General features: G+C 39.5%; 1 protein-coding gene across 5 annotated transcripts in view; it reads right to left on the bottom strand.

The window, feature by feature from the left end:
* Window positions 1–3,311: 3,311 nt before the first annotated feature.
* Window positions 3,312–17,162, bottom strand: part of DST (dystonin) — a 512,931-nt gene continuing 499,080 nt past the window's right edge. For 4 of the 5 annotated variants that reach the window (XM_055079785.1, XM_024121802.2, XM_007107817.4 and 1 more), the window contains 9 exons: window positions 15,974–16,136; window positions 14,479–14,633; window positions 14,233–14,307; window positions 13,313–13,330; window positions 10,435–10,552; window positions 8,328–8,527; window positions 7,757–7,867; window positions 4,510–4,633; window positions 3,312–3,699 (listed from right to left, as the gene is read on the bottom strand). In XM_055079785.1, coding sequence (XP_054935760.1) covers window positions 3,437–3,699; window positions 4,510–4,633; window positions 7,757–7,867; window positions 8,328–8,527; window positions 10,435–10,552; window positions 13,313–13,330; window positions 14,233–14,307; window positions 14,479–14,633; window positions 15,974–16,136 — 1,227 coding nt within the window. In that variant the 3' untranslated portion in view covers window positions 3,312–3,436. Of the gene's footprint in view, window positions 3,700–4,509; window positions 4,634–7,756; window positions 7,868–8,327; window positions 8,528–9,461; window positions 9,534–10,434; window positions 10,553–13,312; window positions 13,331–14,232; window positions 14,308–14,478; window positions 14,634–15,973; window positions 16,137–17,162 lie in introns of all 5 variants that reach the window. The other variant, XM_055079784.1, reaches the window with a different exon arrangement.

Here is a 17,162-nt window from a genome sequence, read left to right as displayed (position 1 = left end):
CATCTCCATTGCACCAAAATTATATGAAGTCAACCAAAGTTGTACAGTTGGGCAGGGTAGGTCAGATATTTTACAAAGTCATACGACTCATCTATGACTCTATTCATATCCAAGTAGATTTTGGTGACCATCAAGTTAACCCCTAACAAGACTCAAGGAAACCTAGTTACTAAAGTACTAAGAGACAAGTTTAGTGTCCTTGCCTTCTTCATGGGCCCCCAGAGGTAAGTTCCTGGCCAGGTGGCCACCTCATTAGACACACAGAGTAGCTTGGGCACTTGCAAACGTACGGTTGGCGCTATCAGATCTCTTGTTTGACAAAAAAGCACAAGCATTTCAAACCACGTTGTCCAAAAAGGAGTAAATGACTGTACCTCATCCCCATTTTCCTTGTTGCAAATGCGTGAAGCAAGCTTAAAAAATGATCAAAAAGGAAACAAGATCCTTTCCCTGCCTCTCTTCCTTTTCATTGTTTTATGGGTCAAACCCCAGCAGCCAACAGGGCACTTCCAAGCCCCTCCACCCTTATTTGCCATAAAAGGAACCAGATGTGAGATTTGTCCAGGCCCACCCCCTTCTGCACTCCAGTTTTTTCATGAGAATTAGTTTTTATTTTTAAGACAAAAAAATCGACTCCATGATTCTGCTGTCTTAATGCTTAAGAACAGTTCAATTAATTAAACAAGGAGGCCTTTAGACCCAAGTGGCTCTAATGCCTCAAGGGCCTAGGAAAACAAAAACCAAAATCTAGTTCTGTAAATGCCTCGAGGTTACGAAATCAAAGCCTAAGGACAGTCAATCACAAACAGTCAACTGGGCTCTAAGTGACAGCCATTCAATAATTTCCTGGCTCTGCCTCTGCTTTTTCTCCTGTTGGTGGACTCCTAACCACTTCTGGTTTGGCGCTGCCTGATTGGAACTGGTTTTTGCTCAAGTAAACTCTTAAAATTCTTTAATAAAAATTTTAATTTAAGAATAGTTGATTTACAATGTGTTAATTTCTGCTATACAGCAAAGTGATTCCGTTTTATATATATATATTTTCATATTCTTTTCCATTATGGTTTATCACAGGATATTAAATATAGTTCCCTGTGCTGTACAGAACCTTGTTTATCCACCATATATATAATAGTTTGCATCAGTTAATCCCACCCTCCCCTCCCGCTTGGCAACCACAGGGTCTGTTCTCTATGTCTGTGAGTCTGTTTCTGTTTCGTAGATCTCCTAAAAATTCTTAATATGCCTCAGTTAATCTTCTAACAGAACCAATCTTTAAGATTTTTAGCGTTGCGATTCATTCCAATGTCATGTGTTTAAAATAAAAAGTAGGAAAGAAAACAAGAGAAAGAAAGACAAAAAGAAAAGAGAAGGAACGTGTGTAGCGAAGAGGAGGGACACTTACAGGAGGACCTCAGAAGTCAGCCCGAGGCTCTGGGAAACAAACATTCAAGAGGAAACAAATATCAGGCATCAAAGTGTGAAAAGCTCCCCAGGAGGGCAACTGCTGGTAGCTGGAAACAGTTCCTTAGGACTCTGGAAGTATCTTTCACCACTTCCTACTACAAAAAGCAAATTCCCTAGCTCTTTATCAGGGGCAGCATTCAAATGAGCCCAGATAAAATTATTCCCTTAAATTTGTCTTTGAAGTGGAAATGTGATCCTATGCAAAGCACCAAAGGAGTAACAGCAATTTCAACTGCCTTCTCAGATGACGTGTTTACAGTCAAATGCATGAATTACAGCAAGTGATCCAGTAGGTTAGAATCGCCCTTCCCATCAAAGGCATGCACTTGAGACCCATGCTTTGAGAAAGGAGTCACTTAAAAGCGGCACCTAATTTCTGTCTCCGGAGACTCCAGGCCCTTCAATTCAACGCTGGCCTCCATGAAAAAGACCACGCGGGAAAAACACGCGACTATCTTAACTAACTCCTGAACCCAAATGCCACCGATGCTGTGCGCTGAAATGAATTTACAAAGTCACGGGGAAAATTGTGACCGGTCATACCCAAAGGAACCATCTAGCATCCTTCTTATTATATTTGATGGCATTTTTATATTTAAGAAAATTTTATCATTTGATTTTTAAATGTACACAGGAGGGAATGTAACTACACTACCCAGTCATACATCCCCTGCTTTCAGTTCATGTTTTTTATGTGATTTATTTATTAGCTTTTTTCCCCTTGAATATAAGAGCGCTTCAGTGTCACCCACAGAGGCTGGCACATGGTTGGTACATATTAAAAATATTTATAGAATGGTTAATGTTATTTTATCATTTATTATGTCTTATATCCCTATGTTTTTTGTCCCCCAAACTTAGCCTGTCACACTGTTTGTTAGTAAAGAGAGATCGTCCATATAAGCTTTATTTAAAACAAACAGAAAAAGTTCACTTTAAATAATCAGGTATGCCATATGTTCAAGTGAATATGTTTTATTAAATGCATACTAATATCTTCCTATAGTATGTGAGTATACATAATAAATTAAAAGGTATATATTTATTAAATATAGATATCATACCAGAACATGATTACTTCAGATGAGAAAATCAAAATAAACCCATTTTTAAGTCTCGTTTGGTCACTCCAAATGGATATTTGCTCATAAAAAAATACACTGACTTTTTTCCCTGGGGAAAAAAATTAATTCCATAGCAATGTAGTTAAGGGACATGTTTTATTTCATAGCTTTTCTGCAAGCAAACTTGCTTTGATACAAAATGAGTTCAATGGTACAGGTGCTACTGTCCACTCAAGCAAAAGAAAACCTCACATTTACATGAATGCACTTTATGATGATATTCTTACAGGATAAGAGGGCTCACGTCCAGGACGCCTCTGGCCTCAGGTGAAGCCATGGCACAGAAATGCTCAAGAGTCTGGGAATCTCAGAGCATGGGCAGGTGCAGAAAGGAACTTTCTGTGAGTTCTCCGTCAGGTACAAGGTTAAGAAGAACTGCAGCGGGTGTGTTCGTCTTTTTGCCCCCCCATCTTGCAGTTTACACTTAGATCGTCTCGGAATAGATCGCTGTGGGTGTCTTTTGGCTTTTCAGAGTTTCCAGAGAAGCAAGAAGGTGTCATGAGGTATCCTTCATGTTAGCTCCCAGTGGAGGGCTGGCTGTCGGGAAGTCGTGGACTTACCTGCAGGTATAGTGATCTCAGGTGTGCTCCACACGCTCCGTGCAGAAACGTTAGTGCCTATCAAACTCTCTCCCCCCCTCACGGAGGATGTGACTCAAACCCTCCAGACTATCTGACCCAAATTATACAGATAAACGAAAAAGACAAATACACAAATAAGGCCATCTGCAGAACTTTTTAAACTCACCTCTTGCATTATTTCACAATAGTCTCTACATCATATGTTACATCTTTCAGACTTAAATAGTAAAGGCTTTAGGAAGGACCGTGGTAGAACCAACTGCACTATCTCTTGGAGGACTTGTCCAATTTGCTGGCAGGTGATTTCCTCTGGGGTGTGGGGATTTTGGAAGGCTTGGCTGCGGACGGCCGAGAATCAGCTCGGGGCGTAGGCCTGTGTGTTTGGGGGACAGTCTCCACGTCGGAGCACACGGACTGGATTTCCGAGATGTCAAAGTCTGATGCATCGCTGCCTCGGCGGCTGCTGGCCCGACTACCAGCTTTGCTGCCAGCTCGGCTTCCTGGTCGGCTGTGGGTCTTCTTGGGATCTGCGGAGAGAGGGCAGAGATGGGTCACCCTTCCTACTGTATCCAGCTGCCACCGATTCTTGAAACTCAGTGCCACGTTTAATCTCAGCCAGTTTGCTGGACACCCAGTAGGTGCTCAAGAAATACATGTTGATTTCATGGCCTTGCTCCCACTCTAAGTAGACGAAATATACAAAAAGCTCAATTTACAAACAAAAAGCAGGTTGGGGGCTACCCCACTTAAAATAGAATTCCATTTACTACACACAGACACAAGGAATAGATATATCACTTGAGATTGTGTTTTCCAAAGTTTGGCAGGTGTAACCCAGGGACGTGTGCAGTACAAACGCACAGCACAAGCTTCCTGTGAGTTTTGCCTAGGATAAGTAATTCGAGGCACAAAGGAATTGAAGACAAAAGACTTTTAAGGTTTAAAGAAGCTTCAGGCTTGCTGTGCTTAGGATCCCTCGGGGTCAGGGCCAGTGCAGCTGGGTTTTTCCAAACAACACCCCAAACAGAACCCAGTGCAATTTCCAAGCAGCAGAGGAGGCCAGACTTTCGGTTGGAAGGAGTAGATCCTGCCACAGTTTTTCTTCGATTCCACAGTCACTCTCTCATCTTTCTCTGGTACTTTCCAAAAGGGATGTTTGTTTGAGTCCCTTATGCCCATGGCTCACTGATCCCCTACCTTTGATGGAGGACTGGGACCACTTGTCATTTCAGAAGAATACAGCAGCATTGATTCGTCTTTCCCGATTAGAAAGAAATGGGATTTTCATATTCAGATCACACTGCAAAGCCACGAGAGAAGGAATGCAGCAAACTCACCAGCAAACTGTGTCCGCACTCGGGAAGCTGCGGTTGTGATCAAGCCACTGTCCTCCCCGGAGTGGAAGCCTTTCCCTGATAAATATCCCGGAAGTCGAAGCTTGCTTCCTTGTATCGGCGTCCCCTGTGTCGAATCAGGGAAAAGACATTTCAGATATTGCTCCTGTCCCGTGATTCTCCACTGACACCACTTCAAAGACGGGTGGGAACCCTCCACTAGACACTCAGGAGATGAGGAGGCATGGGGTTCTCACTTGCTTTTCTCCACTTATTTCTTATTCTCTCCCTAAATTCAGAGGGACCCCTCTAAAGAAAATGAATTCATGTTGGAGAGAAAACACAAAAGTGGAGGTTCCCTGAGGAAACAAAGACAAACTCTGAGTACGTTAGTATATTTCAGATTGTCAGTGAATTATCACAGAGTTGAGAGGGTAGAGCCAAAAAGATGATGGTGATTGCATGGTCCCGGGAGAAGACTGGCCTCTAAAAAATCATGCTTGGATTCTCTGCTGCCTGCAAGGTTTTTAGGGAACTAGACAGAAATAAACAAACAGGAATCGAACAGGAAGAAAATAAGGAATGCCTAGACAGCCACCATTTGAACAAACATAACTGCCAAAAAGAAAAAAAAGCGACAGTCTATAACTTGGTAAGATGTCACTTCCTCTCTTGGCTCCGTCACTGTTTACGGTCCTTACAAGATACCTAGGCAATGTTTGGGGATGATTCTCTTAACATTCTTACAAAAGTTTGCAGAGAATGTCTAAAGTAATCACAACTATGACATTTTATTCTAAATCTAAAATCATTCACTTTCTCTGGATCACTACAACATTTTGGAAATTCTCCCAAAGTTAAAAACAAAAACAAAAACAAATCTGGGAAGTATAAAGACATCATATTCCTCAATGAACTCACAGTCAGGGAGCTGTTTGGAGGAAACAGATCTAAACAATTACATATGCTTTTTGAAAAATTAATTTTCCTTTATTAAATAGTTTTAAATGTTTAATAATAAAGCATATGTAAGACCTCTGGATATATCAGGGTTGCAATTTATTAATATTAATGATATAATTCATTTACATACGTATTCTCTACATACATTTAAGTATAGAATTTATATAGAATTCGTATACATATAATACTTGGGACTTCCCTGGTGGTCCAGTGGTTAACAGTCTGCACTCCCATGGTAGGGGGCAGGGGTTCGATCCCTGGTAGGGGAACTAAGATCCTGCATGTTACTCAGTGCAGCCAAAAAAAAGATGCTTAAGCATTCAAAATACTCTCACAAGTCTAACCACAATTAATCCTCACACTTACCTACTCACTTTTTCACAATTGTGAAAGAGGAGGGCCTGAAGAGGGCAGTAATTTGCCCGAACTCTGACAGCTCTGCTCCAGTTAAATTCCTAACTCAGAATCTCAACAACCCAGGAGAGAATGAGGACTCACAGGTGACTTGAGGACTCACTCAAGATGACAGTTCATTACCATGAAGGACCAAGAGCATTCTTTTCAGACCCCTTGATATTCTGATTTTATAGTCACAAACCTACCCCGTGGCTCTTAAAGACCCTTCCATAGAAGGATACTGTTGTTTTCCCTCATGAGGTTATTTGAAATGAAACCTAGCTTTGTATTAGCCAAAATAATAGACTTAAATTTGGGGGGGTGGTTTCCACTTTTCAAAAAATTTGAACTAACAAACAGAGTAGCACAGCCCTAAATATTTAAAGCAAACATGTCACTTTAGGTTCCTTCAACTGCTCTCAGTTTTGGCTACAACAGATCCGTCAGAAGCGACAGACGCCTCAGACATAACATACGATACTAACATCACTCACTTGAGGGAAGCGGGAGAAATGAGGGGCTGGGGCATGAGGAAGAGTTGGGAGATGAGGAAGAGTTGTGGAATGGGTTTCTGCCCCAACTCTATACCACCATCCGCAATTTCCATTTCCATCATTTCAATCGGAGTCAGGAGGGCAATGACATTTTCTCTGCCTACCTCTCATTATGTGTGAGGATTACATAACAGATAAGAGTTTTGAAGAGCATAAAAGGCTTTTGAGAGGTACTAAATTAGTTTTACCCAGGAGTCCTTGCCTTTAATATGAAATGCCTCCTTGGTTTCATTAACAGTTCTTTAGGGATTTTTCTCCCTTCCTTATTGTGAGTCTAATCAAATATGTGATTTATTTGGTGCCTATGTTGATCATTTTACAGAGAACTTTCTTTAAAAGACGTATGGTTGACTTCCAATTGAATATAAATGATCTAATATGTAAGTTAATCTCAGCAAATTTTATATCACCTAAATATCTTATCTCCATATAGCATGTCAGTTAAAAAAGTGAGAGGGTCCTGAAAAAAATCATTAAGTCTAATAAAGATACATACCTTTTGAGAATGACAGATAACTTTTTGCCCATCCGAGCCCCCAGCCCCTTGCACTGATAACTAAAAGGCTTGGGTCTCATCCACCCAGTGTTCTTGGGCAGAAATAAATATACCAGACAGCCAGAAGGACCTTGCCCAGAGAGAACACTCAGTCCACATTCTTTTTTTTTTTTTTTTTTTTTTTTTGCCGTATGCGGGCCTCTCACTGTTGTGGCCTCTCCCGTTGCGGAGCACAGGCTCCGGACGCACAGGCTCAGCGGCCATGGCCCACGGGCCCAGCCGCTCCACGGCATGTGGGATCTTACCAGAGCGGAGCACGAACCCGTGTCCCCTGCATCGGCAGGCGGACTCGCAACCACTGCGCCACCAGGGAAGCCCCACATTCTTTTAATTTAAGTGATTCTCTTGCAAAGGATACTGTCTCTCACTCTCACCTAAAAAGGGTTACAGCATTTCTTGCCCAAATTATGTCTAGAAGCAAAAGCATACCATCAGCTTGAAAAGAAACCTGACTTAGGTCTGGGTATAATCTCCTGTATGTCACTCTCCCAGGGGAGAAAAGCAAAATTAAGTATGAGAAAGAGAACAAAAAAAACAAAAAAGGCTGAGAGCCTGCAGAGGTGACTAGGTAAGGCTGACGCCCTTCGAGGAGCTACAAACTGTCTTTTGTGTTCACCCCTTACGCTCGCGTTCCTAGGATTGAGACTAATTATATAGAAGTCTGTAAAAAGACGACGTATTATCAAAAGTACATTTATTAAGGGTGAGGTGAAGCAGTGTTAGTAGGTGATCATTTCAGTTAAAGGCGGCTGTTAGGCTGCAATCTGGGGCCTTACAATACCTCTGGAGATGACATGGGGAAGTCTGAGCACTCAGCTGGTTTACAAGGAGTTGACACCTTGCTGTTTGTCAACCAGGGTTTACCATAATTGCGTGTTAAAGGATGGAGAATCTGTATGGAACAATGGCAAATCAAACGTAAAGGACGGCAGATAAAAAAAGCCACGGAAAGAGAGATTCACAGCCATTCATTTCACAGTAAGAATGATCATCATTAAAAACAAATAGAAAAGGTCTGATAGCAAATCATACACACCAAAAACATGAAAGAAGCTTTAAAAAGAAAAACCAATCTGAAAGGTAACCAAAGCCCCTAAATAGATCGTCTTTATACGGGCCACAGGGCAAGAGCACGCACGCGCGCGCGCACACACACACGCGCGCGCGCGCGCACACACACACACACACACACACACACACACACACACACACATTTTTAATTCTTCATCTTCCATATTGTGAGAAGGAACACATTTGGAGAAAGCTGCTCCTACAAATTCTAGGGACCCCCCCCAAACATTCAAAAGCATACTCTAGACAGCGAGCGCAGAGGAAGAGGAAACGAGTCCTACCTTGGGTGTGCTGGTGGCAGGGACCTGCGGGGAGGCCGCCTGGCCAGCCTGGCTGGACACGGATGTGGACCGGTTGGGCGAGGCTCCCCGGGATGAGGGCCTCGATCTCCGGCCCCGGGGTCGGAAAGCAGCCATTCCCTGACTGGCTCCATCCGCCAAGATGAACTTCTCCCTTAGCTCCATGTTCGTCCTTCCTTTAGCTGGATGACGGAACACACAAGGCACACAAACGAAAGGAAGGAAAAAAAAAGAGGGGCTCAGTCGGGTGCGGGGGGAGGGAAAAACTGCCACCTGGCGCCACAGACCACGTGGAGGATTGCAAGAACACCTTTTTGCCATGCCAACTCCAACTCAGCATCACAAAAAGTCAAATGCATTCCTTTACAATGCATTCCTTTCGGATACAGGCCAGTTGGGGAAAGAAAAAAATAAAAGTGTGTTTATTCTAACACTAGACACCAGCCAAGAGTAACCACTATTAAAGAGAGAGTCAGCATGAAAATGACAAGCTCATGCTCAAATATTGTTAATCCACCCACTACTGATGCCTGCAGGATTTCACTATGCCATCCCCACCCTGAGGGGACAAGCCAGGGAGGCGGGGACTGTGTCTTTTGTATGTACTACTGAGGTCAGGAATTGCCAGTCTTTCATCATCGGGATTAACTGGACAATTACACAGAATGAGAGATGGGTTGTTAATCATGATGACGACACAGAAACTTTCAGGTTTTGCACTTTCAATGAGGCGGCTGGTATTTTTATTTTATGCCTTAAAAACTTGGTTTTACAGCATGCAAAATAACAAACAAACAGCAGACCCCAGGATCCGTGAGGTCATCCGTGATGCAACACTCACACCAACACACGTGCACTCGGAGAAGGCGCCGCCAGAACCCCGTGTGCAGGGTGTTAGCCTGTGTTTGATCACTTACACAACCCCTACATTTGCAACACCCGAAGAGTGTTGAAAGTCCAGAATTTCAATTTGGAAGCAACAGCTCAGTTGGATGTGAGTTAAGCCATACGCGATGGATGAAGCGTGTTATTTTAAAACAAAACGATTAAAGCAAGAATGTCAAAGTAGGAAAGAGGAGAGGTCAGAGGGGAGAGGCAAAGAGAGGGGTCGCCAACCTATAGTAGGCTGAGTAGTAGTAATTGAAGAGTTTGATTCCGAACGTAACATTTTACTCCCATGATGATGAACTAGAAGAAATGACACAGGATACCAATCACATTCAAGAAAACTGTTAGCAGGAGAGAAACAAAGTACAGTAGTTGATTATGCAAAGGTTGCTCAGATCGGGCCTTTAGCGCACAATTTAGGAGAAAAGTGGCACTGGGAAGGAAAACACTCAAAGATCTGACTCAAGATGAAAAATGTATTTGGAAGACTTCGCCCCAGTTGAGCTAACTTTCCTAGGCTACCCCACAGAACACTCTGCATTCTCAATTCTTTGTTTCGTAAATGAAGCTGCATTACCTTCAGCTGCATTATTTCCAAAATATAGAAGGAAGGCCTGCTGACTGGCTGCTGGGAACGCACTCCCAGATACCTGAGAGCTATGGTATATTATGTGTGCATACTGTTAAGGCTCTAATCTGTAACTTCAAAATTCAGAGTCAGATTAGCAGTTCATTATTTAAAAAAATTTTTCAATACTGCTTTCCTCGCCTCTCCCTGATTTCACAAAAACTTCCGCTTTTAAACTTTTACTGTACGGTATCTTCAATCTTCGTCGCTCAATTTTCTTTCCCCTTACTTTGCTACTTAATGACAGAGGAAATCCTTCCCCTGATTGGTAGAATTGCTCATTTTGAAACTTGCAGATGGGAACACCTCATAAAGGAAAATCTATTCCAGTGTTTCCTGCCTCCCAGTCTCCTAGTTATCCAGGAGAAGTAAAAAAAAAAAAACGATGAGAGGAACACGGTTTACACAATTGCCACAAGTTCTTTGAGAACTTCAGGCTGACAGACCCATGTGAAACATTCCTTATTGTAATAAATGACCAAAATTAGCCCCGCTGTGTTTTTGATGCTGGAAAATAATACAAGATCGATATACTTCCATGTTGTTATTATCTTGACATAAGTATCTCCTTACCCCTGCAAGGATCATTTTTCACTAAGAACTCATCCAGGGCCATCCATCCACCTCCAACACGAACCATCACAGTACTTCGAAGGATTCGGACAAGCCGGAGTTGCTGGGAGTCTCCAAACTGGGAAGAGGAAGAAAGAAGACCCTCTAATTGTCAAGAGGAAATCTCAAAGGATGAGGTGCGATCTGCGTAAGCAACCAACTCTAACTTCTTGTTTAGTTCGCAGCGATTAGTAAAATCTCAGAGAAAGGGGTTTATCATGATCTGCGTTAGACAGCTGCATGCTGATTTAGCCCAAAGGAAATAGTGTGGAAAAAGATAACAAAGGTTATCACATGTAATATTGAAGCTTTCTTCTAAAAATGATTTTTCTCTCTTATGACGGAAACAACATTAGTAAGGCAGTAATGGAAAATGTTTCTAGAGATTAAACACAGCCATGAAAATAAGCACTGGCCCACTTGCCCAGGGCTTCCAGGAGGTAAGACGATTCTAAAGAAAATTTAATAAACTCTGATTCTTCTTCATGAAAACTTCCTCTTACACCTGAAACTGTTTTCCACTGAAATCCGTGGGAGAAATCTTTATAAACTCATTCTGTTTTCTCTAAACAGTTCTGACTTAGAGAGATAAAGTAGTAAATGATCATGACTAATAAAAATTTCACAGTTAAATAAAACTTCTGCATCACTAATGATCTGGTAGGCTAATTTGTTAAAGGCTGGATTCATGTGCCATTTTTAGATTACTGTAATATTAGAACAGTCACTGACACATTAGGAATGATACAGCTTTCAAATCTAAAAGGCTTTTTTTTAAAGCTCTATATACCAAAATTGCTGACACTGAGAAGCACTTGTCTTTTTCTTGCCCTTTCAGTGGATCTCCAATCATATACACTACAGATTCTGCAGGTCTTGAATAAACGTCTAGACTACAGGTAGTTTCTGATCATAAGGTTTATTTATTACGAAAGCCCATGAGAAATGATTTTATACTTTTAAATCATTTCTAATAAGCTCGTGTCCAACTTATAAAAACCACCAGACTGAATTTCATGGTTGCCAACCCGGTGGATACCATAGCAAAATGAATAGTCAAGTAGACATAAATAGCTTCTTTTTAAGGCAGGTAACATACAATTGTGACTACTTGTCTGGGCTCATGATGGATAAACAGAAAACATGAAGTAGAAACAATTTGCTGCTTTTCATAAATTTTAACACTGAGTTTCAGGAAGAGAACACTAGGACAAAGCCAACCGTTCCAGACCCTGAAACTCAGAAAGGACCTGAAAAGCATGTAAAATGCACCAGTGGGACTCAGGCATTTACATCAAACCTTTTCACATCACTTTTTCTAAAATGGTTTTTAAGCCTTGAGATTTCAACTATCCTGTAGTTGAACCTGCTCTAGAAATGTAAATTAAAATTTAAAAATCAAAATGCATATTTCTTTTGTTAGAAAAAATTTGGTGCTGCTAATAAGCAAAGGGAAAGGAGGGGATTTAAAGAAAATTACCCTTAAGGAACCAGATAATTAGACGATATGCTTTTGTTCCAAGACTATGTTCAAAACAAGTTTTAAGGATATAAATATTTACTTATTTATATCATCATATAAAGAATATAAAAATATTTTATAGAGATATTTCAATTACTTCCATTATAATAAACATGAATGATTTTAAATTTTATCTTGAGAAGGCATTCTCTGACAACTACCATTGTCTTTAGAATTTCCGTAATTTTCTCAACAGCTAAACTGTGAGACCAAAAAAAAAAAAAAAAACCCTAATGTTGTTCTTTGTGCTGTGAATTAAACCTTTTGAAATATTTCATCCTTTCCATAAACAAAAGATGCTACCCCAATTACTAAGTCAGAAAATAACAAGAACGGAAAAGTAACCTTTTATGGAAACTAATGGAAGTTTTCAAAACATCTATTCAAAATAACTGAAAATTTTTATTTGAAAAAACTATTTGCTTGCAATAAATGGGGAGAATAGGTAATTTGAAACTTAAGATGTAATATGGCTTAGAAACTGAGGGGCAGAATAATAGCTAATAGGATATGGTCAGGTACTATAAATAGCATGGTTCTTTCCAAAAGCAGAGTAAAAAACTCTCCTTGTTTAAATCAAAATCTGATTTCTCTTGTCTTCAGTTCTAAAATTCTGATCACGATGCAGTGACCTGGACAATTTATCTTGACTTAAAAGTGAGGTCAAAATGGCATAAAGTACGACTAAGATTTCATGTAAGTTATAAGAGAAACATTTCCTCAAAAGGAATGACATCATTTAAAACCTCCAGAGTTAAAGTTTCTACTCAGGATGCAAAGCCCTAAATCAATGAATTTGATTTAGGGACAACAGCTGCTTTGGAGAGATCACATCACCGTGGCCAAGTGCCATGGTGACCTCTCCCCTGCGCTGTTTTCCCAGGTCACTGGCTGGATGCTGGCCCTTTGCTAGCTATCTTATACCAGAGCATACAGCTTCAATGGCCAAACACCAATGAGGCCACACAGAGATGTGTGGACAATCAACTTTGTGTTGCAGTGAATACTTGTATACGATAGATGAGAACAGTATTATTAAAGACAGGAACTGAAAATTGCATTTGTAACACTGTACCCAGCCCAGCTACAGTTGATTATCTGGTTTGCTTAAAGGTAATCTCCTCATTTGAGACACAAGGCAAAAAGGAGTCCTGGATCAAGGACACTTATAGCGTATACAGAAACACCACGCCAACCAACAATGTAGTAGCTAGGGGGACAGCATGGGAAAGATTGGCCAGGGCAAGCTTTAATGACTATGAATTAAAGTTAAAAAAAATTATTGGGAACTTGAGAATACATTCCACTGGTTTATACCTGATTTCCCAGGAAGAACTGATAAAAAATGAAAAATGGAAGAAAGACATAATTAGTTCAACAGGAAACTTTCTATATGACTAGAACACACACACACACACACACACACACACACACACACACACACACGCTCACACTTTGGGTTTCTGGATATAGTATCTAGTTTAGAGATGTGCAGGTACCCATTTTTCTCAACTTCAAACCAAATAATCAGAAATTTTTCTTTGCAAATTTTTGTGAAAGTCTTTGGGTTTCGAATTTAAGTTAAAAATTCAAATATGTAGATGAATATTTTTCAATGTGGAAATATAAAAGCAAAATGAATAATGTTTCATTTATAAGTAATATACTGTAGGGGAGAAACTCCGCACATTTCCTATCTAGCTACTACAAATAAGAGATGTTCCAAAAAAAGAGAAAAAAGATAGAGAAAGAGTGACAAAGTCACAAGGGTCTTCAAGTAATTGTTTTAAAGAAGGTGAACTGAGTTACTGAGATTTAAATTTTTTAAAATTTCTGCATCAGTGGAAAACACTACCTCTTTTTCACATTTACAAAAATGAGTAAACATTTTAACTTCATTTCCTGGCTTGGAAAAGCTTTGTTACTGAAAATATGACAACTTACCTCTAATCACAATAAAATATAAAGTAATTCGAAGCAACCTAAATATATGAGATGTATTTTTCTGTGAATATTTTTCTCCTTGAATGGATGTATCATACATGTCAGAGATATGTCCTAATATACAAAATGCAAGCTATCTTTATATCATTAAAAATGACAAAAGTTGGAATTTCATATACCATTATATTTGATAGAAGGTAAAAATAAATAACTGGCATCCCTGGGAAACAATGCAGACCAAGTTTTTAATTTTTATCCTTTGGAAGAACTACACAGCTGTTTTGAAAACTTACCCTGTATTTGTTATCTCCAATCTGTTCAACTTGGAATCGTTTCGCACATTTGCACTTAGCTACCTGCCTTGTCACCTGCCAGAAGCAATGATAAAACAGTCACTTTCACATTAATATTATATCGTGGCATCCTTAAAACCTGTACGCAACAACTAAACATGGAAATAAAACAACTGCATGAATTGTACACGGTATCTGGGCAGAACACACAGTGCTTGTTCTACCCGGTGGAAAAGTAATGAGTACCTCATCTTCAATTTTGTCAGCATCAGTGATAGGTTTGTATGCATCTTTATTTGGGTGGAGGGCGGCTACAAATTCATAGTAGTCGATGTATCCATCGCCGTCTCTGTCAAAGATGTCTGCAACTGCACTCATCTCCAGACGACTGGTAGGGAACTCTAACATTTTCAAAACAATGGTAAGTAGTGCTATTGAGGAATAACTGACAAAACTGTAAGATATTTAAAGTGTAATCGTAATAATTTGATACACGTACACATTGTGGAGGTATTCCCCCCATCTAGTTAATTAACACATCCATCACCTCACATATTCATCTTTTACTCTTTGGGTTTTTTTTTGGGTGAGAATGAGTTTTACTCTCTCAGCTAATTCCAATTATACAATATGGTGTTATCAACCACAGTCACCATGTTGTACATTAGATACTCAGACCTTATTCACTTTATTGCTGAAAATCTGTACCCTTGTACCAGCCTCTCCCTATTTCCTCCACTTTCCAGCCCCTGGCAATTATTTTTCTACTATCTCTGTTGAGTTTCACTTTTGGTTTAGATTCCACGTATGAGGGATAATTAAGATATTCTCAGTATATGTCATACTCTGGTCGCAATGAAAGTTGGTAAGAACTGCTACTTACAATAAAATTTTACAAAAAGATTTACGTCTTAAAGAAAAAGTAAGTAGCATTAACTTGTTAACTCTGCTGTAAGACATTCTCGATCGCACATTTTAATTGTAGTGTGGCCAATTAAATGATCAGGATGATCAAGTATATTACAATCCTTAAAAACAAACAAACAAACAAAAAAAACAAAACCTGATTTACATCACACAAGCACAACCACTACATATGTGGCCTAAATTTACCTTTAACTACTATTAGGATGAATCTTACAAAATGGCTGTTTTTCTAGGCTAAAAACTGTTTAATATTAGCAAATTTCATATGGTTCAAGTACCACTTTACTTAAGGAATAATTTACATTAAATTTACTTTAAGAGTGCTTCTAGTAACATCTTCCAGAGAAATCACATACATGTGATCAAAATAATCTATCAAACAAGAAGGGGGCACATACCTTAAGAATTTTTATAGCTTTCTAATTTCCTACTAATGACAATATTAGATCAGAATGTGAACTAAAATGAAAAAGAGAGAGACTGACTTGGATTTATTGATTTCCCATTTTATGCCAGGCAACACAATCTAAGAATTAAGTATTATTAACCTGATTATACTAAATAGGGACACAGCTCCAGTGGAAAAAAGGAGTTTATCTGTGGTGACACAATTAGTTAAATGTGCCTGACTTCAAAGCCATAAATTTTAACTAAGGACAGGGTTTTTTTTTTTTTTTTTGAGGGCAATGACTTCACAGCCAAGTTTAAAGGTGATGCTTTATTAGTAACACAGGTTTACTGGCTCCACAATTTTAAACTGTGCTTATTTTCTTTAAAAATTACATCTGTTATGGCCACCTCTCTTGGGACTTACTTGAGGAAAGAATCCCGTCAATAAATTCTTGTCGGGTTATTTTCCCATCCTGATCTTTATCGATCCTCCTGAAGAAGTCCATCACTCGAGATTTCTTGTGATTCATCCATCGCATGTACTTTTTGCGCCAGACATCGAAATCAAAGTTGGCAAATTCCCTTAGCTGAAGAGGGCAAAAGGCATTTTGCCTGAGTTACTGCTGTGATCAAATTATATCTTACACACTATGAATAACGTTATTTCGAATGATCCTCTAGATAACAAAAATTATATAATATTAATAATGTTTTTAATGATCCACTAGATAACCAAAATTATATCTTATACAATATGAATGACGTTTTTAATGATCCTCTAGATAACCAAAATTATCTTATACAATATGAATAATGTTATTTTTAATGATCCTCTAGATAATAAAAATTATCTTATACAATATGAATAACGTTTTTAATGATCCTCTAGATAACACACAGATCATTCCCTCCAGGAAAGGTATCATCTTGCAAAGGGGACTTGAACATTTTTTTCTCTAAGGTTTATTCTGTTACTGTCACTGTTTTTTCTTTACAAATAGAGGAAACAAAACTCCTTCAAAAAGTCACACTGAAAATTTCTGATAATGCCGAACTCACAAAGGTGGTGTGGCCCAAGATGACAGGAGCTCTGTGCCTCGGGGAGCAGGCCCAGCTGAACAAGACCGATTTTACCTATCTTACCCCTCATGTCTCTGCCACCAGCCGCTCCTACCTCCTCACCTTCTAAAAATTTACCAGTTCTAGAATCTGACACCCTACACCTCAGATCACAGAGTATATATGATTAAATGATCTGCATTATAAATGATTATAGTTGCCAGATGATGCTGTCAGCAAACATACGTTAAGCCAGATCTTTTCCGAAGGAGTCAGCTCCTGATTATGTTACAACATACCTGTTTTTGACTTTGATTCCCTAAATCCAAGGCCCATATATCAGGGTTTGTTCCCCCCATAAAAACATTCATACCTGTTCCCCCCATAAAAACATTCATACCTGTGGCTTTAATTTTAGAAGTAAGATAAGCACTCAGACATCAAGAGTTTTCTTATCTATTATCAGAAACGCTGAAAAAAATCAAGATCTTGGCAATGCGTTCCGGTGAGTGAGGGCAGATGACAATATGGTACCCAACGTATGAATTTTCTCA

This window comes from Physeter macrocephalus, chromosome 18 (assembly GCF_002837175.3).
Source record: "Physeter macrocephalus isolate SW-GA chromosome 18, ASM283717v5, whole genome shotgun sequence".
Classification (NCBI taxonomy): Eukaryota; Metazoa; Chordata; class Mammalia; order Artiodactyla; family Physeteridae; genus Physeter; species Physeter macrocephalus.
This window is presented reverse-complemented; position numbering and strand designations above follow the sequence as displayed.